This window comes from Oryzias latipes, chromosome 9, assembly GCF_002234675.1.
Source record: "Oryzias latipes chromosome 9, ASM223467v1".
Classification (NCBI taxonomy): domain Eukaryota; kingdom Metazoa; phylum Chordata; class Actinopteri; order Beloniformes; family Adrianichthyidae; genus Oryzias; species Oryzias latipes.
In genome coordinates, this window is record NC_019867.2 from 20,406,377 (window position 1) to 20,432,366 (window position 25,990).

Sequence of the window (25,990 nt, forward strand, 5' to 3'; positions counted from 1 at the left end):
TTTAACAGCCAGGTCAATGAAACCGTCTTTAACAGGGTACGTAGTTCATTTTTTAACATCCAGACGTAGTCATTTGTTACAATAAGCCGTCATTTGACTATTTTGTTGCTAAATATTGTCCACAAGATTTCACCAATTCACTTACAAGCTTTATTAATGTATATAATCAGTATTAGTTAAGAACCAGGGCTATACATCCATGAAAGCTTTCAGAAGATCAATCCTCATTAAAGGGAATCCTCAATTCTCCTGTTACTATGACTTATGTCCCCTTTTAAAGAGGCTCAACCAACAAATGGAAAATCTGGCTCTGTTCTACTCCAAAGCCTCTGATTGTTCAAAGATGGATGAGTCATTAGATGGAAGTCATTATGTGAAAACCTTGAGCATTATCTTTAAAACACTATAAATTAACAAGAGTGTCTTCAGTCAATGGCTTCTTTGGATCCACTGTAACACTAATCACTGGGTGAGACCTTTCTGCCTCCAACTTCTAATTTCCACCTTGGGATTAATAAAGTGTCTTTGAATTAGATTGAATAAAATCTAGGTCACTTAAATAAATTGATGCTACTTGATCCTAATGCGGGCTTACTGCAACTTTACTTTAAAGTAATTTATGTCTTTGTGGTTGTAATGTAATAAAAACCAAACATTTTTCTAAAATGCAGTCTTTTTAAGTGACAGATTTCTCAGGTATAAAATAAACTTTTATCAAGTGCATTAAGGTAGGATATCTTTTGATGTAGCTTTTGTGCATTAATCTATCAACTAGTTAGACAATGTTAATACAATATTTAAAAATTTGATTAATAGTAGTAATAAATGACAGAATAACATACTGCAGTCTAAGGTGAATCAATCATACTCTTGCATAAACAAACCTTTATACATCTCTCCCATTACACATTGTGAAAAAAATGGTATAATGCAAAAAATTGTCTGTTTTAGCCGGAATTTCAAAGTAGACTTAAATGTAGACTTAAATGTAATCAGACAGTTGGCAGGAAATAAGCAAGTAAAGTAAAAAGTGTCTTCTATGACGATGGAAAGACAGAAACGGTAAAGCCCATGCGTCTGCTGCTCAGTCGGTGTGTGCGGCGCAGGCTCGGCTGCTGGTGCCTCATTATAGGGACCTCTTTTTTTTTCTTTTTATTTAAGTATGCTCATTTTATTCAATTTATGTATTTTTTAAGCAAAATTTTGAGGCACCGCCTCACCTGACTGCCCAACACTGGTGAACTGTGTCAATACAAATTCCAGATATTTTTCATAATGTGCTTTTCTTTATGGACTGCATAGAATTACTTTTTGAAGATTCAGCAAACCGTCATTTAATTATTCTCATGTCTTTGTTGCCAAAGTAATTCCTATTCTATCAATTTATGCATGTTTTATTTTGAAGTGTTGTAGCCTAATTCCTAACCACATTTAAGAAAATCTTAATCCTTCTGGTTAGATCCTGATTAGATTACTTAGATCCAGCAGGTTTAGCTGGTCTCTGTAAAAGATGGATCCAGGTTTTTGAATGTTTGTTTTTCTTCAGGGGACAGGAGCAGCACATTCGCTACGAGCACATCTACCTACCAGATGCTTGCAGCCAATCAGAGCTGGAATATCCTGAGATCAAACGCCCTCGTATAGAGATTGGGCCGGAGAGTCTGATGAGACCTTCACCACACCGTCACCCATTGACTTTGGGTGGGGCTGAGGACATGATAAAGGTCAGTGGTCTGTTGACAACACAGTACAAATTATCACATGTTTGGGTTTCCACAGCTGTGGAAGTGAGACGGACAGCAAATCAATAACTGCCTGTAAAGTCGTCAGACTTTGTGGCGCTTAACTGTTGTTGTGTTGTATTAAAATGTGTTTAATAATCAGGTGATCCAATCTTTTTTTTAAGAATCCTCAAAGTTGTTCATATTTCACACTAAAGATGAAAAATTCACCCCTAAGATGTGAGCAGTAGTGGGAGGACTGCTGGAGTTGTGAAACACAATTAATAAATAATAGAGCTGACCTAGTTTTCAAAAGCTGGGGATGAAACTGTGAACTGCAGATCAAAAGGACTTGTTTGTAGTGTATAGCTGCTGTTTGGGCGGTGTTCCTGACATTAGAGCATCTCCATGTCCCAGGAAAGGCACAATGCCAAAGAATGGTAAATGGATATGTCCGTAGCAGAAGTGTACTGGAAGGAGTGAGGAAAATGCAGCCCAGACATTTTAAGGAATGCCTGTGTATCCCCTAAAAGCAACAAAAGCTTTAAACCCGTTGCATAAGTGACATCTGATACAGTCACTGAACTGAAGAAAGCTGACCTACATTTGTGGGAGAGAACACAATAAGGAGCTGTAAATTAGGCTAGGGATATATGTAGAGATACAAATAAGGGGGAAAAAGGAGGACTTGGAGACAAAAGGCTGAAAGGAAAAGACGGAGTCACCCTAGTAGTATCAGACAAAGCTGATGCTTGTAGCATGACTCAGAACAGGAAACTGGAGACTGCCAAAAGCAGCAAATCGGTTACTGTACACCATTATTTTATCATCTCCTTTCTTTTCTTTCATTTTTCTGTTTTTGAACGGATAGGTTTCACCTATGCACTGTAATTCAGTTTCACCTTTCAAGTTTCAAGTTTAAAATCTACTTTCAGGTTGTGTAACAGCTGGCCTTTGTAATTTGAATAAGAACATTGGGCTTTTGTCACTACATCAAAGAATTACATGTTTTCTTAGATTTTTACATTTTTGATTAGAAACAGATGGACGGATAAATTATCATTTACCTGTATAAAGAAAATAACAACCCAGGTATGTTTTTTTTTAAATGTCAAAATGTGGCTTAAGCTTTTCTATATTATACACAAGAAATTGTATTTACTGGGTGATTAGTCAGTTGTAGTCATTTTAAAATTTGTTTTGTGTAAGAAATCCTCTAAAGACAGCCTAGGTGTACTGATCAACTATTTTTTTCTGATTCTTTTTATTTAAGATAAAAGACTAAACTCCTCTTGAGCTTTAGTGATGTTTCCTGTGAATATAAAAAGGGTTCAAACTGAATATTTGTCTTCTAACAGAAGTGTGTGGCTTGCATGAGCCTTGTAATCTTGGGAGCTATTTTTCTGAGTTTACGTTTGTGTGCTCATTAATTCTTGTGACTCACTGGGTTTAGCAGGCGTGGGTTTCTTCATTTAGGACAGCCCCTCAGCATCCTCTGCCACCAACATTTCCAATCACGGCAGGTCTGTAATTCCGCCTGCCCAGACAAGATTAGCCCACTTAGATAACCTTCATTTCTAGTTTAAAAATAACCCAGAACAAAAACCCAAGCAGGATCTTTCACATATACACACAGCTTCTTTTATTAGGACATTGCACAGACTTTAGCCCTGATACCAACAAGGACTGGGGTTTGAATTATGCATTGTCCTATCAGAGGGGTTCTTTGGTACATAGAAGGTCAGTTGATCTGGACTGCTTTGGTGGTTAGAACCCCCAACAGAGGAGACACAACAGTAATCAACTGGAGAGTGGCTGCATAGTTTACTCTTAAAGTATAGGAACTCTTACACTTACACTAAAATAGTTATTTATTCACCTGTCCTTTTCTCTATCACAAAATGTAATTTTTGTCTCAACTTTAAAATCTATATTTGCCACAAACACCCACATATTCTGATTGACACCATAAGAGGATAAGGTTCCACCAACTGAAATGATTTCATTATACGGATTTCACAAAATCACATAAATCCTTTTGGAATAAATCTGCTGTGACATTTTTGTTCTACTTATACAGAATGTTATTTATTGCACATTATATAATCTTCTGCAGCTATTAAAACACTGGTGTAAAAATAGTATTTTATGTGTTTTTTTTTTCTTTTTGAGGATCAGTTAAGTGATCACATCTAAATACTTTACAGTTTGATGCATAGATCTGCAAATATTTGCTGTTAGCAATGCTTAAGAGATGATTGTTCTAATTCCTTGAAAGTAAACGGTTAATGATTCTAAGGGTTTTCAACAGGCACTTGATGTAATGCTTGAGTGGTTCCAATGAATTTCAGACAGACCAGTTGAGTTATCTTGGCCTCTCTAACAGAAAAATTTACCTTTAACTTTTTTGTTGACCACCAAGATTGGATAGTGTAGTCTGTTTGTTTTTTACCTCAATGCTAAAATTAGCACCAAATAATTAGTTAGTTGTAATTCAACTATGTTTAAGTCTCCTTGCTCTTAAATTTCTTTTTAGTATTAAGACAGGGTGTTAAGTACAAAGCGTGACTATTTACAGATTTTTCTCATGTCTTTTTCTGGTTTTCATAGGAGCGTGGAAGTTCCATTGGGAAGCTGGAACCCATCTCCCCTGTGAGCCCAGTTCATATAGATCCTGACTTGGATTTGGTTCCAGCTCGCTACTCCAAAGAAGAGCTGATCCAGAACATGGACCGCGTGGACAGAGAAATTACCATGGTGGAGCAACAAATCTCCAAGCTTCGTAAAAAACAGGTCTATACACAAATCAGGAGGCAAATTGATTCAACTGCTGCTGTGTTTTTATGTTGCATTCAAGCTGCAACTGCAGTAAATAGGTATAGTCAGGCATCTGTGTTCACTCTTTCTTACCTTTCCTAACAAGCATTTTCGTCTTGGAGAAATGCCTGTTAAATATGAGGCTGTAAATATCAGTAGAGCAGAATTCTGGCATCACGTTTTCAGACTGACCACATAGCATAGCCAGCTTTTGTTGTTGTATGAACATGTCGCATCAGAAAATTACCTACATCCCCTATAAGCTTAGCAAGACATTGTAACAGTTGTCTAGTTGTGAATGCACCCCTGCAACTCTAATAATATTCTGTAGATCTTTGCACAACCTGACAGAACATTAAAGCTAGAAAGAAGGGAATTGCAAAGAGAATAACACAGCTTGATTGTTCTGAAATAAAGCAGTCTGTGGATATAGGAAGATGCTTTTCCAAGGAAAAAGATGAAATATGGCTGCCAAGCTGTAACAAGATTAAAGGAGCTGGATAAGGAGTTATATTCTGTCATTGTCTTGGTGCTTCACTTGCAGGTTGAGGAGAAGACTTAAACTGATTTATTAACAGTAACAAGTTGCTGTTTTACAAGTTTACAAGTGAGTGTTGATGACAAGCATATGGATAAATATGTCAACAGAACTGGAAAAACTGCAGTTATGTCCTTTAGGGTTAACTGCTTTGTTGAACTGCAGAATCAATAAAGAAACGATATTTTGAAAAGTATTATAACAATTAAACAATTGATCATACAATATGTTACACTTTGAAGCATTGTTGATTTGATGAGGCTGTCTTCAGTTTAAAACACTCATCCCATTTACATTAATGGATAGTTAAATTTAGGGCTGTTAACGATTAGTCGACATCGTAGACTAATCGACTATAAAAACTTGTTGATGCTAATTTGGCATTATCGATGTATTTTCTTTGTTTTGTGAATTTTAATGATTAGAATAACTGCCAGCCACACCATTGGGATCGCAAAGCACAACAGGAACGTTAGGAGGCGGAAAAGCCCTTCCTCAACCATAGAAGAGAGCAGAGACGAACTTATGTTTTATGCTGCATTCATGTGTGGCGCATTGAAGAATGTGCTCTATGCGGTTTTATGAACACGCATCCAGCCGGTGGTGTACACAACCGGATCAGTGTCGCATACGCAGTTAGCGACAGGGTGAGGGTTCTTCTCCTTTTAGGTATTAATTGTTCATTAGTGCTCGTCCGCCACCAACAATAGGAGGAGGCTCAGTAAGCAAAGTCAAAGTGGTGCAAATCCAGCAAATCTGGCTGCAGACATTTAGTTTTCACAGCTCTGTTCCTATAAATGCCCGTCTTGGAGTCATATTGACCCGACAATATAATGTCCGTGTTACGAAGCAGACGCCACCCATACGTCACCACTAAATCTGTGTCCCTGATTGGTCACAGGGTTGCGTTGCTGCGATTTGGCATGATAAAGTTTCACCGGTTGAATTGTCAGCGTGCGATCAGTGAACACCAGATTTGTACGTAGAGCTCACGACCAGACTCAAAACTTGCGTAGCAATCATAGGCCCTGGACCCGGAAGCCCGAAATTCTGGTCTGCGCCATTGACACTAGACTGGGGAGGAGCCAGCGCACACCAGGGTTAGGAAATGCTGCCATACATGACATGAACCTGCACAGACTGAGTACCAGCACCATCAGCTTTAGTTAAAAATAAAAATCATAAGGCCCACTAATCGACTACTGAAATAGTCGTTAGTGACAGCCCTAGGTAAAATATTTCTTTGTGTCATGGAAAAGTAATGTAATGGAAGTAAAGTTAGCCGTGAGTTTCCTCCGAGACGCTATTAGGTGACGGACAGTAAGCATGTCAGCATATGGCTAATGCAGACTCGAGGCCAGAGATGAGGACCCCCCATCTCCTTACGCTCTCCTGTGTGGGAATACTTTGTTGTTAGCATCCATGAACGGAAAAGACAATTAGATAAGTTGAATGCTGTGTGTTGACATTGTTACACAAAGATAGCATATGCCACAGTCACACATTCAATCTGTTAATGAACTTAAAACGGGTCTACAAGAAAACAAAAGTGCAAGTTAAAATGTTTTTCTTCAGGCCAGTGTTAAGTATCCAAAGTTTTTGGTTCCTGGCAGCTAATAGTTTTTCTTATTTTATCAAGCAGATTACCTACAGAGGTCAATTTTATTTATTGTTATGTAAAACCAATACATGCATTTTGTAATGCACAATAAATAACAATAAAATATTAGTTCATAAAATAGCAGTTCATATCAGGCAGATTTGTTAAACAGCAGTACCGAATCGAAATGTACCGAACCGAGCCCTATGAAATTCTGAATTGAACCGAATTGAGATTTTTGCGTATCGTTACACCCCTATGGAGAAGCTTATGTACTTGCCTGCATTCATAGATCCACCTGCATTAGTCTTCTCCTTTGTCTGTGTTTGATTGTAGGACTGCATTGTATAAGTATTGCTTTTGCATTGAATTGCTACCTTGTTATTGATTTTATGTCTTACATGTTAGATTTTCTCTTAACCACAAAAACACATGCGGTTTTATAGTGGACTTGTGTTGTTTATTGAAACTTTTTAAAGTTATTTTTAAAGATTCTGCAATATCCTTGAATACCACCATGAGGAAAATAAATTTTTAATTTCCATTTAAACTTTACTTTCTTTTAACTTTCTGAGTGGTTGAAAAGTAAACCCATTCACCTTCATCGGGCTATTAACATCCAGTTTCTACCTTTTCTTTTATTGATGTTTTTCATATTTCAGCTCTTTTTACACAGTCAGACATCTGAACTAAATAAGTAGCATGTTATTTAAGAGCTCAAGAATTCAGTGGATGGATAGTGGTTAGAGCTTATGTTACCATTTTCATGTCAGTCAAGCCCAGTGTTTCTGTTTTTTATTATCATTTTATTCTGAGGAATGTGTGAGGGTGGGGGGGCGAAGAATATGTATGGTCTGCTTAAGAATGTCTGTATTTGCCTTACCAGATGCTTATCCGGTGCTATCATACCACAAGATGATCCCTTCTACTTGAATGTTCTCATGTGGATACTTCTGAGGCCATGTTTCTCCCCTTCTAGAGCCCCAAGGGCAGATGAGCAGGGGGAGTAGAAAAGTGAATTAAAGATCAGCTGTATGTAGACCACTCTATTTAAACGTACGTAGAACCAAAGATTATCAGCTAAATTGATGGAATTTCTATAAGCAGCTGTACTCACCTAATTTTAAAGTCTTGTCAGCAGTAAAATGTACTGTTTTCTTTTAATCATAAATTGCACCAGATTATAGGCCACGCTAGTCAAAAAAGACTGTCAGTGCGGTAAGACTACACTTCCCAGAATACCGAGAGGGGCTAAGAGGCAGGCGATTGGTCAGAGGGACTGATGGGAAGTTCTGTATATTTTCAAGGGAACTGTGTTGTTATTCGTGTGTGCCTTTTTTCATCTGCAATAAGTAGCCTTTCTAGAGGGTGCAACACAACAAATAAACCAACTTTATTTAGTGCCTTCACAGAAACTCTAAATATATTGTTTGGTTGTAACACATAAAACACTGAACAATATATTCACTATTTTAATTCATGATGTTAACCCAAGGTACGTATTACTCCACAAGCCATTATACTCTAACAATCTGTCAAACCATTTAGCTTGATAGTTTTTCAAAGTTGTACTAAAAGATTTAGATAAATTTCTGAATGCTGTGTAGCACAGAAAATCAGTTTGAGGTCAGTATGCACAACAAAAATTCACTCATAAGGTGCACGGTCAATTTCTGAGAATATTAAAGGATTTTAAGTGCCCCTTTATGGTCTAAAAAATATGGTAGATATAAAAGGAGGTGTAGAACTGTCACACAGGAAACCGGGGATCGCTTCTCAGAGCATGCAATGAGCCAAAATCCAATGTGGGTCCTTGGCAAGACCCTTTGCACTGCTGCATATCTGGGTCTCTCTGTGCCTTGAAAATACAGGGTTGTGTAAGGAAGGGCATTCGGCGTGAAAACTCTGCCAACCACCTGTGGCGCTGTGGCGACCCCTAACAGGATAAGCCGAATAGTGACAACAATTGGCGCAGGGTTTTAAAAATACATTAAGCGACACATTTCTGGATCATAGGGCAAAGCCTCTTCTCTCCTCGACAGGATCTGCTTGATTTGCACTGATTGTGTAATGAATTCACTACCGTAAAATGCTGCATATCAGGGAAAGGCTACTTTTTTTCAAAATCCACAGGAATCACGTTAATTGTGTATACGACTGAAGAGTTACAAATGTCAAAAGAATGTCAACCCTAGATCTAAAGTTCCTGTGTTAAAGGGTTAAATGGAAGTGAAAAGAAATTTAATGCAGTCACAGATTGTGCTGATTTTCCCATTTAAAAAGATGTAGGAAGTCTGTTGTGTTTACAATAGGTGCACTTCAATTGTGAAAGATGGAATGTAAAAAAAGTTTTTTTTAAAGAATTTAATTGTACTGTCGTACAGTAATGTAACCTTAGTTGGTAATGGCAGATCAAACATTTCCTGTAGTTCCTCAGCAGGTTTGCACTCACTGTAGCTGCTGTTTTTTATCGGGACCTTTAACCAGTGTTCTAGCAGGTTTTGTAGTTTTAAGGCTCTTAGAAATAGGCAGGAGGTAGAGCTGAAGATGTAGAGCTATTTTAAGTGTGATGTGGATGGATAAGATCCATCAAAGGAACAGATAATGGTAGATGTTTTTTTAGATAAATGCAGGGAGGCAGAATGAGATGATTTGGACACATTGAGAGGAGGGACAGTAATTATGTTTGTAAAAGGATGCTGATGTTGGAGCAACCAGCACAGAGGCCTAGAGGAAGACCAAAGAGGAGGTTCGTGGATGGAATGAAGGAGGTCATAAGGGTGGTTGGAGTGAGTGAAGAGGATGCAGAAGATGGTAGTGGGTGGAGGAGGATGAATTGCTGTACCGACCCCCAAAAGGGAGCAGATGAAAGGCAAAGAAAAGGCCATACCTTAGCAAGTTGCAAAACATTTACCAATGCTAAAGGGAATCTCAAAAACCAAAATGTTGTTTTTAAGTCTTTGTGCTTTAAATTAATATATTATGTTGGGGTGTATTCATACTAGACACATTTGGTTTGCTTAAAGTGAACCAGACTACGTTCGATCCCGACAAATTTTCAGTCTAAACCCAAGTGGCCCCTCGTCCGGCACCAGGAACTGCTCTCTGACCCATCTTTGGAGGTGGTCTCGGTTCTTATACAATCAAACTGATCTCTTTGCTCTGAGATTTTTCAATATGAATACAATCCGTCCTCGGAGTGGAACAACTGGACCATACTGGCCACCGTAGCTGGTCGTCACGTGATTTAAACAGATTAGGAGAGACTGAACCAATGAGCTGCGGACAAATGTTAACAGAATTCTTTTAAAAACACCATAAAACCACAACGATGAGACGCAGCAACTGATTGAAATGCGGTCAGATGAACGCAGGCACATCAAATACTCATATAATGCTTTTCACTGTTTTCCCGACAATCTATCCATCTTACAGCATGACTGAGCCAGACCAAAATAGCAGTAAAAACTTTTCTACCTGAAGTTGACACAGACGTTCAAAATTGCTCTGCAAAATATATAAAGCTTGAATAACTGAATTATTCCGACAAGGACTACAAAGCTGAGGACAATAATCTCCGTCACTAAATGCTGTTCCCCGCCCTCACAATTCCTGGCCAATGACTAAAGAGATGTTTAACTACGTGTTTTGTTTACTAGCTATGGTTCGAAACATGAAAGGCAGCTTGACGGCAGTCTGAAAACACTAGGTTCAACACTCGATCCGGACCAAATATACACCCTGAATACATCCTTATAGTTAACTTTTTGCTGTTAATCAGATGACAAGTACTACAAACAAAGAATACAAATGTTCTTTGGTCTTGAAAAAGTTATTTGTGTCTGATGCTGTTGTTTAGTTTTTTTTAGTCAACAATCAAATAAAAAGGGGGGGGGGGGGGGACAGCAATTCATGATGGACATTTTTTTAATCTAATTGTTGATGTTTCATTATAGTATTTTATATGTAACTAAGTACACGCACTCTTTATGTTTTATAAAACTCTTAGTAGTTGATATTTAATTATTTTCAAATATGTCAAATTATTCAACAATTGTTCACCTATAGAGAAGTGCCAACTTCAATATACTTAAGTGTGGATAAAACATTTAGTTTCTGCGAATGGCTTTTTTATTTGTTCCTAAAGTTTAAAAATTATCTTCAAGGAACAGATGCTGACTTTCTTTATGGAACCTTCATGTGTTTTCTGATGTTCTTCCCTAGAATAGCCTTTATTGTGGCTTCAGCACCTCATCTCTGTTTGTTAGGTAGACAGTGCTGCTCCAGCGTGAGCAACAGCAGCTAGCATGAGAGTCTGAGGCATTTCAGAATGATCTCCTTGGAAAAAGGGCTGCTCTTTGAAATTGCAGCTAAAAGCTGAAAGAACCTGAAAGAATTTTTTGGCTTAAAGTGTAAACCCTTTGTTTGTATTACAGCAACAGCTGGAAGAGGAAGCTGCAAAGCCCCACGAGCCGGAGAGACCCATCTCACCCCCACCCAGTGAAGCCAAACACCGCAGTCTGGTGCAGATCATCTATGATGAGAACAGGGTCAGTGCAGAACTCGCACTGAATCAAACATAACTAACATGCACACACATGCTTAATGTGCTGCCTGGAAGTTAAACAAGGTCTATGACAGTCACTTCTGAACATCCTAGGCCAGGGGTGCCCATACTTTTTTCGGCATGTGAGCTATTTTTGAGACAAGCTCCAAAAGATTTACAGTGGGGCAAAAAGTATATAGTCAGCCACCAATTGTGCAAGTTATCCCACTTAAAAAGATTAGAGAGGTTGTAATTTTTTTAATCACAGGTATACCTCAACTATGAGACACAAAATGGGAAATTAAAAAATAATGTCACATTGTCTGATTTTTACATTAGTTTGTAAATTATGGTGGAAAATAAGTATTTGGTCAATAGCTAAAGTTCTACTCAATATATGTTATAAAGCCTTTGTTGTCTATGACAGCACTCAAACATTTTCTGTAAGTCTTTACAAGGTTTTCACAAACTGTTGGCGGTATTTTGGCCCATTCCTCCATTCAGATCTCCTCTAGAGCAGTGATGTTTTCGGGCTGTCGCTGGGCAACACAGACTTTCAACTCCCACCCTAGATTCTCTGAGGTTGAGATCTGGAGACTGGCTAGGCCACTTCAGGACCTAGAAATGCTTTTTAAAACACATAATAAATCATAACAAATAAAACGCATAATAAAACACATGTATGATAGTATCCTGTCTCAACAAATTTTTGTTGGCATTACTGATAACAACAACGAATGGTTGCAGCCCACTGCAGAATTCAAAATGCTATAACTCTTTTTTTTGTGTGGAAAATCTGTCTTCCGTTAGAGGTCTGTCATTTTCACTGCTCCGGTTTGATAAAATCGTAAAAGTTAACAGTGTCAGAAATTTATGTCATACCTGACGCTCCTGCACTTGACTGTCAGGCCAAACCAAGTTCTTTGCCTAAGAGAATAAGCCACCAAAGGTCAACAAAGCAAGAGTGATGAATCACTCCTGAGGACTCTCAGAAATTGTGTGCACAGTACAGGTGACTCACCCTAAAACTTTTGTTTTTACTGCAAGACTTTCAGCATTCTTTGAATAAAAGCCAGAGAAGCTCTGAAATCACATGCGCCATTACAAATTGTTCAATTAATCCCAGCCCTGGCATTAACTGTGAGCAAAACATTAGCTCGAAGAAGAGTAAAAGATTGATTCTCAGTGCTCTCAGTCCCCCCTAGTGGTTACAACTGCAAGTCTGTTTGTTGGCTTGTAAAACATTCTATATTCTAACGACATCAATCTTTAAGAAAAATGCACAAAAAAATCTAAATAAGAATTGTGAATGTTTCACAACAGATTCTTTGAAGACATCTCTCTGCAAATAGCATGTTGAGACATTACTTAAAGCTGAAAAAAATGATCAGCACCACCTTGGGCACATAAACATAAACCAAAAACAGAAAGTGAAATGACACGAGAAGCCTTTTGAAACAGAAGAGCACATGACTTTGCTGTTGTTGGTAAAATCCCAGCCAACACAATAACAGCAGGACAACTGCTGGCAGTGACTGGAGTCTGTAATCCAACCTCTGTCTCACTTCCCTCTGGCCGACTAGATGCTCCCTGCCCCACTGCCACCCCCTACAACTTCAGCGTGGCCTTTTCTCTGGATTTATGACATAAACAAAACCAGCTTTTCCTTGCAAACAGAAACTCGCATCTATACCTAAATTATCTTTTATTTTTCTTTCTCTATTATAATTATTGTTAGTTCTTGTGTTCTTCTATATTTTTGATTTTCTTTTTTTACACACATTTTCTTATTTACATGGAGAGCTGTGATTGCTAAACAATTGGTTGTTTTGTTGTTGTTTTTGTTTTTTTCTATCTTTTGTAAATGCAGTGGCATCTGTCTATCCTGGGCTGAGTGTCACCAGCTCTCTCACAGGTTTACAGCTACATCTGTTCTGGCAGCCCAGAGATGGCTCATGTTCACTCATGTTTGCCTTTATTTTGCTGCATGTCTGTCCTTAAAATGAACTGAAGACCACGCATTGGGTTGCATTATTCTAAATCTGTTTAGCTGTACTATATTCTCCCATTTTTCTTGAGTTAAAATTGCCCTGCTGGATTTCCTGCATGTGTCTTTGGGGCTTGTTTTTTTACTGATTGTCCTCCCCGTGTTCAATTTGGTGATAATAGTCCTAGACTATTATATTTGTAATTATATTTGCATACGATTCTACAGTATTGGGTTTATTTATCTTTATTTTTTATGTTTTTAATGACCCATGATCTGCTGAAAAGAAGTTGACTTTGTTTTTGGTTTCCATCATTCAGTTCCAAGGTATGAAAGGATACTTGGTGCCGTTGCACATTCACTGTCAGAAGTTAAATCATTTACAGGCTCTTACTTTCTTCTTTTAAAGTTATTACCATCATAGATATAAAGGAAAATATATTTTTTTAATAATATTAGCTGCTGCTATGGACAACAGATTCGCTTAGAACTAGCTGTTCAACCTTTTGACATGTACTCAGTGGTGAGGAAGCACCATGGCATATTTGCATTCAAGTCATTTGTATGGAACACACACAAGTCAACCGTTTGATCCTTTGTTCTGTGTGGAAGAGGTGCGATGCTCTCATTTTATTTCCTTCTCATGTGACACGATTGTTGTCTGAGGTGATTCAGTTCCATCTATGGGCTCAACATGTACATCAATATTTAAAAAACTAAAATAATACTAAAAAAAAAAAAAAAAACTATCGTTTTTTATTTTAGTTGTGTAGTGGTGTACCCACACACATCCTGTGTAATCTTCACAGTGAGGGCCTGCTTCAGATAAGAAAGCAGCATCAAGTTGTGGGTGTTGGAGAATAAATGCTGGCACACAAATGTGCATGCTCTGATTCTGTTATCAGCTTAAACATTTCTACACCTCTATGTCCTTCCTCCATTTGTTCCAAACATCAAAACATGTTTGGCGTTGCTGAAAATGCTCTGTGTGGTCAATCATCTGTAAGAGAGAATTCAGAGAGTGTACACGGCATACATAAATAGGTATTCTAGGAAAGTGTTGATGCACTTTCTAGCGGAACTAAATAGTAAGGAGTTTGGTTTTGTATATTCAGTCATGTTTTGAAGGATATCTGTCTTTTACTAGATGTTTCTCATAACATAAGCACCTGGGCACCACAGCAAACCCCTGCTCCCTTATCTTTTTCCTGACTTCTTTTCTCCCACTCACTTTTTACTCCACTCCAACTTGCCGCCGTTCCTGCCTTCTCTTTCTCTGTCGCTGCTCAGGTGATGTGAGTAATCTCTTATTTTCTGGGGAAAAGAAGAGAGAGCTGAGGCAAGAAGATGTGGCCCAGCTTGAGTTAAAAGTGCTAATAATAGTCAGGGATTCTATCTCTCCATCCATCTATCCTCCCAGCAAGCAGTGGTGTAGCCTTAGTGATCATGTGAGCTTGTTCACTGTGTTGCTGTGGTGATGGCAGAGGTGCAGGCGGCTCGCTTATTTCTGTTTGTCTTCCCTCCTTAGAAAAAAGCAGAGGAGGCTCATAAGGTACTGGAGGGGCTGGGACCCAGAGTAGAACTGGTGAGTTGAGTGTCTTTTTTCTCTCTTTTTCATTTGCTGCTGCTTATTTGTCCTTGTTGCCAAGGAAATGTATATATTTATGATTGAAGGAGATCCCCACCTATAGGACAAAATATGCTAGCTGAAATGGGATTTCTGTTGAAGTTTAGTCTTAAACTTGTTGTTTGTTGAGGATGCTTACTATTATTGTATAGAAGAAACCTTAGAAGACACTCTGTTACACAGCCTTCAGGCATTTTCCATTTGTTTTATTTGCTTCTTTTCCTCTACTGTTTCAGCCTCTGTACAACCAGCCTTCTGATACCAAACAGTACCATGAAAACATCAAAATGTAAGTATGACGAAACTTTTTCCGACAGTTTTTTTAAACACAAATGCTATTGTGTAACAGGTCAAATAAGTCAGTGTAAGTTTGGCGGATTTGAGACAGTATAAAAACAAAACACAGTTAAACCCCTTGAACTCTGCCTAAAAATGAAGAGATTTATTCAACGATAGGAGAGTGTTGAGAATTCCATCTGTCATTGATTGCTGTGCCCCACACTAAAGAACAAATGTGTAAAATGCCAAAACAAATAGTCATTTCTATGATTCTTGCTCAAGTGCCCTGGGGCAAAACACCTCCTCAACAGACATTCCTATGTGATGTTTTCAGATTTTCTGTACATTTTTCTGCACTTGCACAGACTGGATACCTGACTGCAGAAAAGTATGCATGTTAGAGTGAAGAGTGAAACCACACTTGAAAATATGCAACTAAGACTTCTATAGCATCAGAAATCTATTGAATGAAACTTTACTTTCTTCGAATGGGTAATAATTATTTTAACATGTTATCATGATTATGGAGAGCACAGCAAAGACAGATGTGCTTTTAAGGATTGTTATATTTTAAGGACGCAGTGGTTTGCTTCCACCTTTGGCACAGTGAGTTTGGGCTTTGTGACGTGCTGTAAGATTAGCCAGAACTGCTTGCTGCACATTGGTGTCTTCACTCCTTTTGATCCATGGACCATTTGATCAGTATTATTTCCTCAAAGCAATTAACTGAGAACTATTCTCAGTGTGTTTGAGTGTGCGTGTTATTAAATACCAGTGTTGCTTTGACTGAGCACACTTGCCTTCTTTGTCTAGTTAAATGGTTTGATAATTCCGCTCTCATCTCCGGTGGGATAGATGGCTACCAATATCTCTGTGAATCTCCCAGTCCTCATCCCACTTTAATTCCACCACACACTCACAAACACACACACTCTCAGCTGGTGATAAATGTGCCAATATGTCTGGCTAACAAAGATGCTATTAAGGCCAGTTTAACGCATTGAAGTTCATGTTTTTCTCTTTTCATACTTCTGAAGAACATCTGTCTTAAGAATGCAGATTATGAGCCTTTATGCTTTAGAAGTTTTATGTTAAACTAGAGAAGTCTTCTCATATCCCAGAAAGCTTGGAGCACATCAAAGGAAACCTTTTAAAGGGGGCCTAAAGTTTTCTTAGTCTGCTGTTTTGTCAGGGACAGTTCACCCCTTTTTTTTCAAGAACTTTCACTATCAGCCCTTTTTGTGTAGTTAAAGACCCCCTCTGGTGAGAATCCTGTTTTTGATGTGGCATTTTTATCTGAGGATGGAAGAGAGAAATAAATCAAATTAAGCTTAAAATTGAATTTTTAAGTATCTATTTATTCAAATTGTTGTGAATCAGGAGCAGATAGGAAAAGTGTCGTTTTATAAAGAGCTTATTTGTGACGTTGAAAAAACACAACGGGCGAACCACAAGATCCCTGTCTCGGTCCATTCTGATGCAGACAAATAGATCCATGTTCGTCTTTGTTTCCTCGTCTGAGCTGACATCTGGCTCAAAAGGACAGCTCCGATATTGCTCACCATTTGTCTTGCACCAGTAATGTTAGGTTGCAGGTATGAGGGGCTGCAAGCTAGCAGGAGAATGTAAACAGATGGGTGACGGGAAGTGGGGACGTTCTTGCTCTGCGCCAACAGTCCCTCCCACAACTCAGGGGTACAATTTTGAATGAACGACAGCTGCTCTGCAGTAACTATACTATTTTTTCTTCTTCAAATTTAGGATAAAAACAATGTTATCATAATTAATAGACCACTGGGAACACTTTTAAAATAGTTTAAAAGATGATCAGAGTGGAACCTGAAGCATGTTTTGACCTGTTCTGAGTCCAGATTCGTCCAGTGACAGAATGGGTCTTAGTGCAATGACAGTCATATCCGTGTTTGTGGGATGGGATTTACCTTGATCTGGCTAATAACTATAACTAGAGCTATGCTTCAATCCCAAACCGCTGAATAGAATCAATTCAGCTATTAATATTTGGATTTAGTTTCCAACAGATTTTATTTTGTTGAGTCGACCCTCTAAATCTAATTTTGTGTATGAAACTTTGAGTCTACATTACTAATAATTAAATTGTACTATTACCAATAAGATTATTACAACGTACATTAAAAACAAACAGAAATGCTTTTTTTGCCTGACAGAATACATGAATTAGCATGAAAATAATATTGATTGAAGGATTTAAAGAATCAATATTCCATTTCCTAAGTGGAGATTGATTCCATTTCAGTTAATCTACTTCTTTAATTCAGTTTGAATAAGGAAGAATCTGCTATGCTGTGGCTTTATCTCTCCAAACCTCCTATGTTCTTATAGCTGAAGGAAACTAGCTTCCTAATCATCTGTACTTTACAAAGACCAGAGGGAACTTGAGGTTCAGTTGAGGTGTCCAAGTTAGAGTCAGCTTACATAAATCAGTGGGGAACGTGACCTTACAATTGACAGATTAAGTGTCAGGGATAAAACTTTGTCTTGCAGCAAAGAAAGAGACAAACCCAATGGCTGCCCAAGGAGATTAGTGGCCCTGACCTTTATTTTAAGCTCAGTGTCTGGCTGTTCCCAGCACAGGCAGGTTTTACACATGCGGCTCCTCTCACTGTCCTTTCCACCCAGAAACGAGATTTAGTTCATCAGCCGGCTGGATTTAATGTGCAGTTTGTGCTGCGTGTTGTCTATTGATGTGAGAATGTGACATTTTTCTTTTTTTATTCGTGGAGGCTGGGGTGGGGGCATGCTGAGGGAGTGAGTACACACACGCTAGAGGATCTGGAAGGCATCCATTTAGATATTATACAGAACAATTTTCATAAAAGCCAAGTTAGTTTGTAATGACAAGTGACTCCTCTGATGTCCTCACCTTTTTATGTTTCTCTTTCTATTCCTCCACCTCCTGCTCTATCCCTTCCTCTTTTGTTTTATCTTCTTAGAAACCAGGCGATGAGGAAGAAGCTCATCTTATATTTCAAGCGGAGAAATCATGCTCGTAAGCAGTGGGTAAGTAGAAAATGACATGTGACTCTGTTGGGATTTGGCTCATGACAGATGACTCGTGTGAAACTATGCTAGCCGCTTTTTGAAGTAAGAGGCCATTTTAGGCATATCAAAGCAGAATGGATCCCTGGGTATTGTGTTTTCATTGCTCTGTGCCCCAGTAAAGCAACAGTTGCTCTATTTTTTCTCTCTCCATGCTGACATCTGAAGGAATAATTGTCTGTTTAATGCACTGCCAGCCAAACAGCACTATGAGCATTCTGCAGCATTAGTCTGCATTCTTGTCTGCCAGCCACGGAGTGAGACTAAGCCAAAGGGCATGGCTATAAATAACAGAGATCAATGGGGCAAGCTGTGATGGTGCAGCAGGCATCTTCAAAATAAGTTTGCTTCACAGAAAATCATTACTACAAATCGAGCCCCAGATTTACAAGAATATTTTGTTTTGTCTACTAGTAACAGATACCATCAGAAACCTTTTTTTCCAAATGCCTCCAATTTGTCAGGAACTATTTTAGAGGAAAGATGACCTGCATTTATTCATTTTCTAAGTCAGCGCTACGCCATAAGGAGCTGCTTTACTGTAGCACTTGGTGTTGAAAAGAAGCTCCATGTGGGGACACCTTGCCCTGTGGTTTATTAGCCTGCTGAGGGCTGTGTATTCAGCTAAGTTAATGGGCTGTTTTAACGAGGAACTGCAGTCTGACAGAGCTGTGGTTCAAGGTTCCAATCCACAGAACATCCAGCACCTCTTGTTAATGCTGAAGGGTGACTTCATAGAGATTTTTGGCATTAACAGTCAGGAGTAGGGACATTTTCAACAAAATTAAAAGGTTGTGTTTTTTATTCAAACTTCAAACCATAATATGTCTTGAGAAGGCTAAACTTGAAGGTCCTGATTTTATTTTTATGAACAGCAGGAAAATGTTTTGACGGAAAACCTCCTTTTTCCTCACATTCTTTTTTGGCTGATACATGTTCATGGAAAGCATTTGGGTGTATTATGTGAAAACAAACCATTCTAGATGGAAACTGAATCTTCCTCAGGACACGGCTGTCTTCATACTTTTGAAAAATGTTTATTACTGGAAATAGGATCAAATAAAGAGCAATTTTGGATAACATTTTTTGAAGAAATCAATAATTAAAGATGCTAGACTGACTATTTTTCTACTTTCAAGTTCTTCAGTGACATAGTAATAAAAATTGTTGCCTTGTTACAGTTTTGTTAGTCATTCTTCTATTGTCTTTTGACTACGCATGCCTGCTGGAGCGGCTTCCACAGAAAACAGTCGTGACAGATGTAACTTGGCTGTATTTGTTAGTGAGGTTACTGTGGATTCCGATAATCAGGTAGTTTCAGGTCAAGAGAATTAATTAGGAAATACGGAGACCATGCTTTGCCATGTTTTAAACGTTTTATCTAGTGCCTGTTTATAATGCTAAGTGCCTCCAGTACCTATTTTTCCATAAGTAATGTGCTGTAGGTCAAAGACTGAACTCAGAGGAGCAGTGTTGCATTTAACTTATTTCTATTCATGCTTAGAGTGAAAGCAAAATAAAAATCTACACAATTTATTTCTCTAAACGTATTGACATCTTTAATGAATTTCAAATGTTCCTTCTTTTTTTTTTTTAGGAACAGAAGTTTTGCCAGCGTTATGACCAGCTGATGGAGGCCTGGGAGAAGAAAGTGGAGCGCATCGAAAACAACCCGCGGCGCAGAGCCAAAGAGAGCAAGGTGCGGGAGTACTACGAGAAGCAGTTCCCGGAGATCCGCAAGCAAAGAGAGATGCAAGAGCGAATGCAGAGGTGGGATCATATTTTCTTTTTTATTGCGGGCGTTCGGCAGACTTATTAGTCCTGCTTGTCATCTCATTCATGCAACCATTACCAAAACATCCACATAGCTTAGTCTGATGGATCATGTTTCTCTTTTTGAAGTCGTGTTGGACAGCGAGGAGGTGGACTGGCCTCAACTGCAGCCCGCAGTGAACACGAAGTCTCTGAAATCATCGATGGAATATCAGAGCATGAGGTAAGCTCTTTCTGTTTGAATCTGCATTTCCTCTTTTGTAAGACTGGATGACCCAGAAGTCTGAAATTATACATGGAAAAAAGGAACAACACAGGACCAAGCTCTTTGGGTTAATGGGACTTGCTTTTGATGCTCTCTGGATTACCATTTCTCATCAACTTTGCCGATTGTAACTTCTGTTAAAGTGAGGTCCATACATGTTAGGAATTTCTTTTATAAGTGTCTCTTCTTTCTCTTTTTTTGTTGTTCCGATCATTGAAAAAAAACAATCCTTTGTTAAAAATAGAAACAAATGTCTTTTGAATTTTAAATGTCTTCCTGATGTCTTGATGACATAAAGAAGTCCAGTCAAATATTACTTTTTTTAGCATTAGGTGTCAGACAAATGCTCATGTTCATATAAGTATAAATACTTTTCTTCTGTAGATCAGGGTTTTACTCATCTCTACTAAATGTTTCTTCATCAGAACACAGAGAAGCAAATGAGACAGCTTGCAGTCATTCCTCCAATGCTGTTCGATGCCGAGCAGCAACGAATCAAGTTCATCAACATGAATGGACTTATGGACGACCCTATGAAGGTGTACAAGGATCGACAGGTTATGAACATGTGGAGTGAACAGGAAAAGGATACTTTTAGAGAGAAGTAAGTAGAATGCTTACGCTTGCAGACTCCTTTTATGCAACATTTTTTGTGACTGCTTCTGGCCTTTCCTAAGCAAAAAGAGGAAGGACGGGTTATACTCCCTGTGAAATTTGTGTAACCGATATAAGCTCTGAGTTCTTATGAAGGAAGTATGGATTCCTCTTTTATGAAGATTGAAAGTGGAAGTTCATAGTTGTATCAAAATTAGGCTAAAATGATTTAAATATATCCAAATAAAAAAGTGTGTGGATTTGACCGTAGCCCAAAGCTTAGAAACTTTGTGCAGCTCAGAAATGTTTTCTTCAGACGGAGCAATCATATGTAATCAGGAATGGCATTTCATTTTTAATTAAGCTGAACTGATTTATTTCTTTGATTTTTTTTTTTTTTTTTTTTTAATCGTGATCTTCAACATCTTAATACATTTTTCTGCTCTTAGGTTCATTCAACATCCCAAAAATTTTGGTCTTATTGCATCTTTCCTGGAGAGAAAGGTATCTCCATATGCTTTTGTCATCTGATGAGTTTTCTACCTTTACATTCACATTCTGGAGTGCGTTTGTGCCTCAGAAAGTGAAAGCTTGCGTCTTTTATCTTCCAGACGGTAGCAGAGTGTGTGCTGTTTTACTACTTGACTAAAAAGAACGAGAACTACAAGAACATTGTGCGAAGGAACTACAGACGGAGAGGGAGGAGCCAGGTATGTTCAGCTTTCTCAGCCCCTATTGATCAGGGTCTAAACGCATATCCGGGTTGCCTTGAGAAAATCATGGTTGGGATTTGATGTGGTAGAAATAAAAAGAAAACAATAGAAAAAATCTGTTATCTGGAAGTCTATATTGAAATTTTACAGAATTTTCTGTTACCTTGTAAAACAAAAACTCACATATCAAAATGATGATAAAACCGATCATCTTTTATCTCATCAAGGCTAAGTATCAAGCCACATCAGTTAAATTTGCAATTCAATGTGATTTTATTTATGATTAAAAACATTTTTAATTTCCCAACCCTGTTTTTTGGTTATAAAAACATTTCATTTTCAACTCAAAAAAGGTGGAACTTTGTTGATAATATAAAAACTAGAAGAATTGTTTTTGTCTGAAAAAATAAATTATCTTAAAGGAAAATCAATTTATGGATTTGATGAATGGTAATTGATTTTTTTTTTTAAGTTAAAAGTTTAAGTCTATGAAGTGAATTTTTTCGAACTGCTCCCTAATGCCATCCGTACAAGCATGTTTGTTTCTTATGTGTGTTCTCTTTTTCTCCACCAAACACTTAAAAAAAAAAAACTTGCTTCCATCACCTGTCTTTTTTCAAATTAAAGGCATTACTTTAATACAGCAAAACAATCTTTTACAATTTGTTCATCACTGATATTCAGTTTCACTTAAGTGCATATTTGTAAAATAGCTATCGTATTGGTCATAGAACATCCGCTTTGTATCTTTCCCTATGAAAGATGTGTAATGCATGGACAATGTACTAACATTTTCTTTGTGTGTTAGGTTGTTGTTGAAATCCTATAATCATGTCTGTGAAGGGACTGCAGGATTAAGTGGTTTCATCCGTTACTGCCCCTTGGATCCATGTAGGGTTGCAGTGTGTTGGAGTTTAGTCATGTTGATAGAATTCTATGCTCAGTTTCAAGTCAATACAGCCTTTTAGCTACTATTTTGTATTGATCCAAGGAATAGCTTTTAAGGGCTGAATTCAAGTTGGTTTTAGGAAAACACTCTTGCTTTTTCGTAGACTTTGTGGCTCTTTTGTCTTAAGCAGGCAGAGGCTTCCAGAAACATTGAAGGTTTAGTAAGTAGTGACACCAAGAAGCTTTAAACTGTGGTCCTTGGTCAGAGAATGACTGTTTCGACCCTGTTGAATAACAATGAATAACTGCTTAGAGGGGAGTATTTAATTATCATGGGGTCGTGAACTTGATGTGGGTTAGATTGCAGCTCAAATTAGTAAGTATATTAGAGCAGTGCTGGGGTGAGATAAAAACAGATCTAAGCCAAAAAGTAGAGATGTTGTTAATTTGGTTTTAGTTCTCAATCTCCTGACTGGTCTTGTACTCTGGAAAGCAACAGAAATAATGAGATTCTAAAGAGAAGTGACAAAAAAAGGCTTCCTCCTTCACTGTTGGACAATCCAGAAAGGCTTTCATCTTTATAGCTTTAATAATGGATTTTTTTTCCTGCTGACTCCAAGTTACTGCATAGTCTAACGTCAGGCGCTAACAGTTCGTGGCGGGCGGCCCTGCTGAAATAGAACTTTAATTTATTGGTGACCTTTTCCTGTGGGTGCAATGATGATGTCTCCTCATTTTTCCTGAGGAAGCTTGTTCTCTTTAGCCCACAGTTTTCCACACATGTTCTGGGTTAACACCTAGTGCTTTTGTCTCAGAGTTACAGAGGATTTAGCTTCAGAAGATACATTCAAGTGCATTTCTCCTCATTAGGATATCTGGAATTAGTGAAACTAACACAGTTGTATTAGGTAATTACCACTCCTAACTAAATCTATTTCAGAGTTCCAAATAATGACTGTATATGAGAACTGAACTGAGTGACCCGTCCCCCCCTCACCAAAGAGGAAGTACCTGCTGGTTCTAAAAAGCCAAAATCCCATAGACCTCTTTTAAGAAATACACAGATCATGTGACTTGTATCCCACAATTCGGTTTTTCAGGGCTGCTGGACTTAAAAAGGTTTACCTAGAAAGGTATCTTGCAGCCCATCTGAGTAGCTTTTTCAGTTCCATTTGCTAATGGGGAAATCCAAACTCGCACTAGAACATGTGAACTGCCTGAACCCAAACTGTTATCAGTTTCAAAGAAAGTTCTACTGAGAAAAACATGGTTGTGTCATTGGATCACCACTGTCCCCAAGCTGTATATGAAGGGAGTAGAAAATAACCTTTACCTTAAACGTAATATATCTTCCTTTGGTTCAGATATGCAGATGACACCTAGACTATTATCAGAACACCGGAAGGGGAAGAATTCCCTTTCCTCATCTGTTGGAAAACTAAGCATGTCCCCTTAAAAAGATGGCAGATCATAGAGGAGCCACACCAATAGGCCAGGACTCAGCAGCTCCCATGGTCTTGAAAGACAGTGGCCACTTCTTTGAAGATCATTAAGTCTTATTTTGGACAGAGTAAACGGAGGGTTTGAAGGCTACTCACTACAAGAGATTAGAACCCCGTTCAAACCCACCACACACCAATAATAAAGAGCCTAAAATGCCCCCACCTCTGAGCCAGTCCTCAGAGTGACAACACATTTGGTGACCGTTCTGTAAATGAATGGATTTCTGACATTTGTCTCTAAATATGGTATCTAGTTATTGACCTTTTTACTACACTTCTGTAATATTTAGCACATGAATAACTTAAATTCGAAGCTTTTTGGATGAGCAGCCAAATGTCTTAGATCAGCCTTTAAACCTCGAATGAGCAGAATCTTGTGATAGCATGACCTGGATGACAACAAATCTTCAAACATCTGACATGTATTTGTTCTTTTTAAAAACTGGGGTTCTTTTCAAAAAACATTTTAAAAGGGGGAGCATCAGTTCTACTGAACAAACAGAAAAAAGTCCCTTTATGAAAAGGACATGCTTTAGCTGCATTTCTTCATTTTACTCCTATAACCTTCTTTTATAGATTAAAGATCATTTGGATCAATATGTATTTGTATTAAGTATTTTTTCTCTCTCTCTTGGCCGGGTTACATGCCTGAACTTTAACCTGAAAGCCCAGACAGGCAGGAAACTGTGGAGGAAGTGGTTCTGGGTGCTTGAAGAGCAAAAGTTAAACGGCAGAAAAAATGCTACTGTCATTTCAGGACTTTCGTATCCTGTTTTGTTTTGCTTCTGCTAAAAAACAAGCAATATATATATATTTTTTTTATTTAACCACATAAGCTATTAGGAACATGTTCTTATTTACAATACTGACCTGCGTTTTTTGGTTTTATTTGTTAGTATTTATGTGAAAATGTTTTTTTTTAGTATCACTGGTAATGACATTGTTAAGTAACAGCCTTGTCGTCAAAAACGCCTGCCAGCCTTTGGGGGCAGAAATACCAGACAAGTCACTGGAAGTGCTTACTCACTCTGCGAAGAAAAGAAAAAAAAAGACTATGCTGTTACATAAATTATAATAAATAGAAACTCCAACAAGAATGCTTAAAATCTCTTTTTGAGAAATTCATTTCCACAAAAACCCTACGGCAAAAATAAACATTTTGCTAAGTGATGCATGTTTAACTAGACCCATAAAAAGGACTTTTAAATTTACCTTCATTCTGTTTTTTCATTGCAGCATGGTCAACAGCAGCAACAGCAGCAACAACAACAGCAGCAACAACAACAACAACAACAACAACAAGTGAACCGTAGCAGCCAGGATGACAAGGACGACAAGGAGAAAGAGGGAGAAAGGGATGAAGAAAAAAATTATGCTGAAGAAAAGGACGATGGGATGAAGTGAGTTTCTTTCTTATATTGACTGACACCTTTCAAGTGACTTTGTTATGTTTTATTTATTTATTTGTAGCAAGAATACTCCTCTGCAAGTATGGTGATTCCATGAAAAAACGCCTACCAAGCTGGAGGTTACAGCTGGGTCAACACGTATGAGCTGAAATTTGAGAGGCTAAAAATGATTTTCTTGCTCATCATGTTCCCAACTTAACACGGTCAGGATTTAGGAGACGTTTTTTGATTTAGCGAGGACACAGCTTCAAAATCAGTTGAAAAATGTTATAATGACCCCCTGTCAGTTTTTCTCTTTACATCTTTTTACCCCTTGCTATAGTTGTTTTCATGTTTGTGGCAGGCCTGGTTTTTAAATGTAGAGCTTTTTTGGTTAGATTTGATTGAAAAGAAACATCTGACATGTATAAAGGGCAGGATTTATTGTGTGTGTCTAAGTGGATAGAGTAGGTAGGTGCACTGATCAAGGATGAGAGGATTTTCGGAGTTTTCACCAAAGACTGTAAAACAGTTGGAGTATTGTGCTTTCTGCCGTTTCAAAATAGGTCTGTTTTGCATGTTTATATGAGCACAGTAAGTGCTCATATTTTAGCCTCACTCTGAATAATTTTGGTGACAGTTGAGTGATATTTCCAAGCCATGGGTCATATTTG

The 25,990-nt window shown here is 38.1% G+C and overlaps 1 protein-coding gene across 3 annotated transcripts in view; it reads left to right on the forward strand.

The window, feature by feature from the left end:
• Positions 1–25,990, forward strand: part of ncor2 (nuclear receptor corepressor 2) — a 93,637-nt gene that overhangs the window by 32,951 nt on the left and 34,696 nt on the right. For all 3 annotated transcript variants that reach the window (XM_023958647.1, XM_023958648.1, XM_023958649.1), the window contains 12 exons: positions 1,547–1,724; positions 4,332–4,514; positions 11,113–11,226; positions 14,738–14,794; positions 15,073–15,125; positions 18,088–18,154; positions 19,791–19,963; positions 20,096–20,189; positions 20,657–20,835; positions 21,275–21,329; positions 21,437–21,535; positions 25,165–25,328. In XM_023958647.1, coding sequence (XP_023814415.1) covers positions 1,547–1,724; positions 4,332–4,514; positions 11,113–11,226; positions 14,738–14,794; positions 15,073–15,125; positions 18,088–18,154; positions 19,791–19,963; positions 20,096–20,189; positions 20,657–20,835; positions 21,275–21,329; positions 21,437–21,535; positions 25,165–25,328 — 1,416 coding nt within the window. The remainder of the gene's footprint in view (positions 1–1,546; positions 1,725–4,331; positions 4,515–11,112; positions 11,227–14,737; positions 14,795–15,072; positions 15,126–18,087; positions 18,155–19,790; positions 19,964–20,095; positions 20,190–20,656; positions 20,836–21,274; positions 21,330–21,436; positions 21,536–25,164; positions 25,329–25,990) is intronic.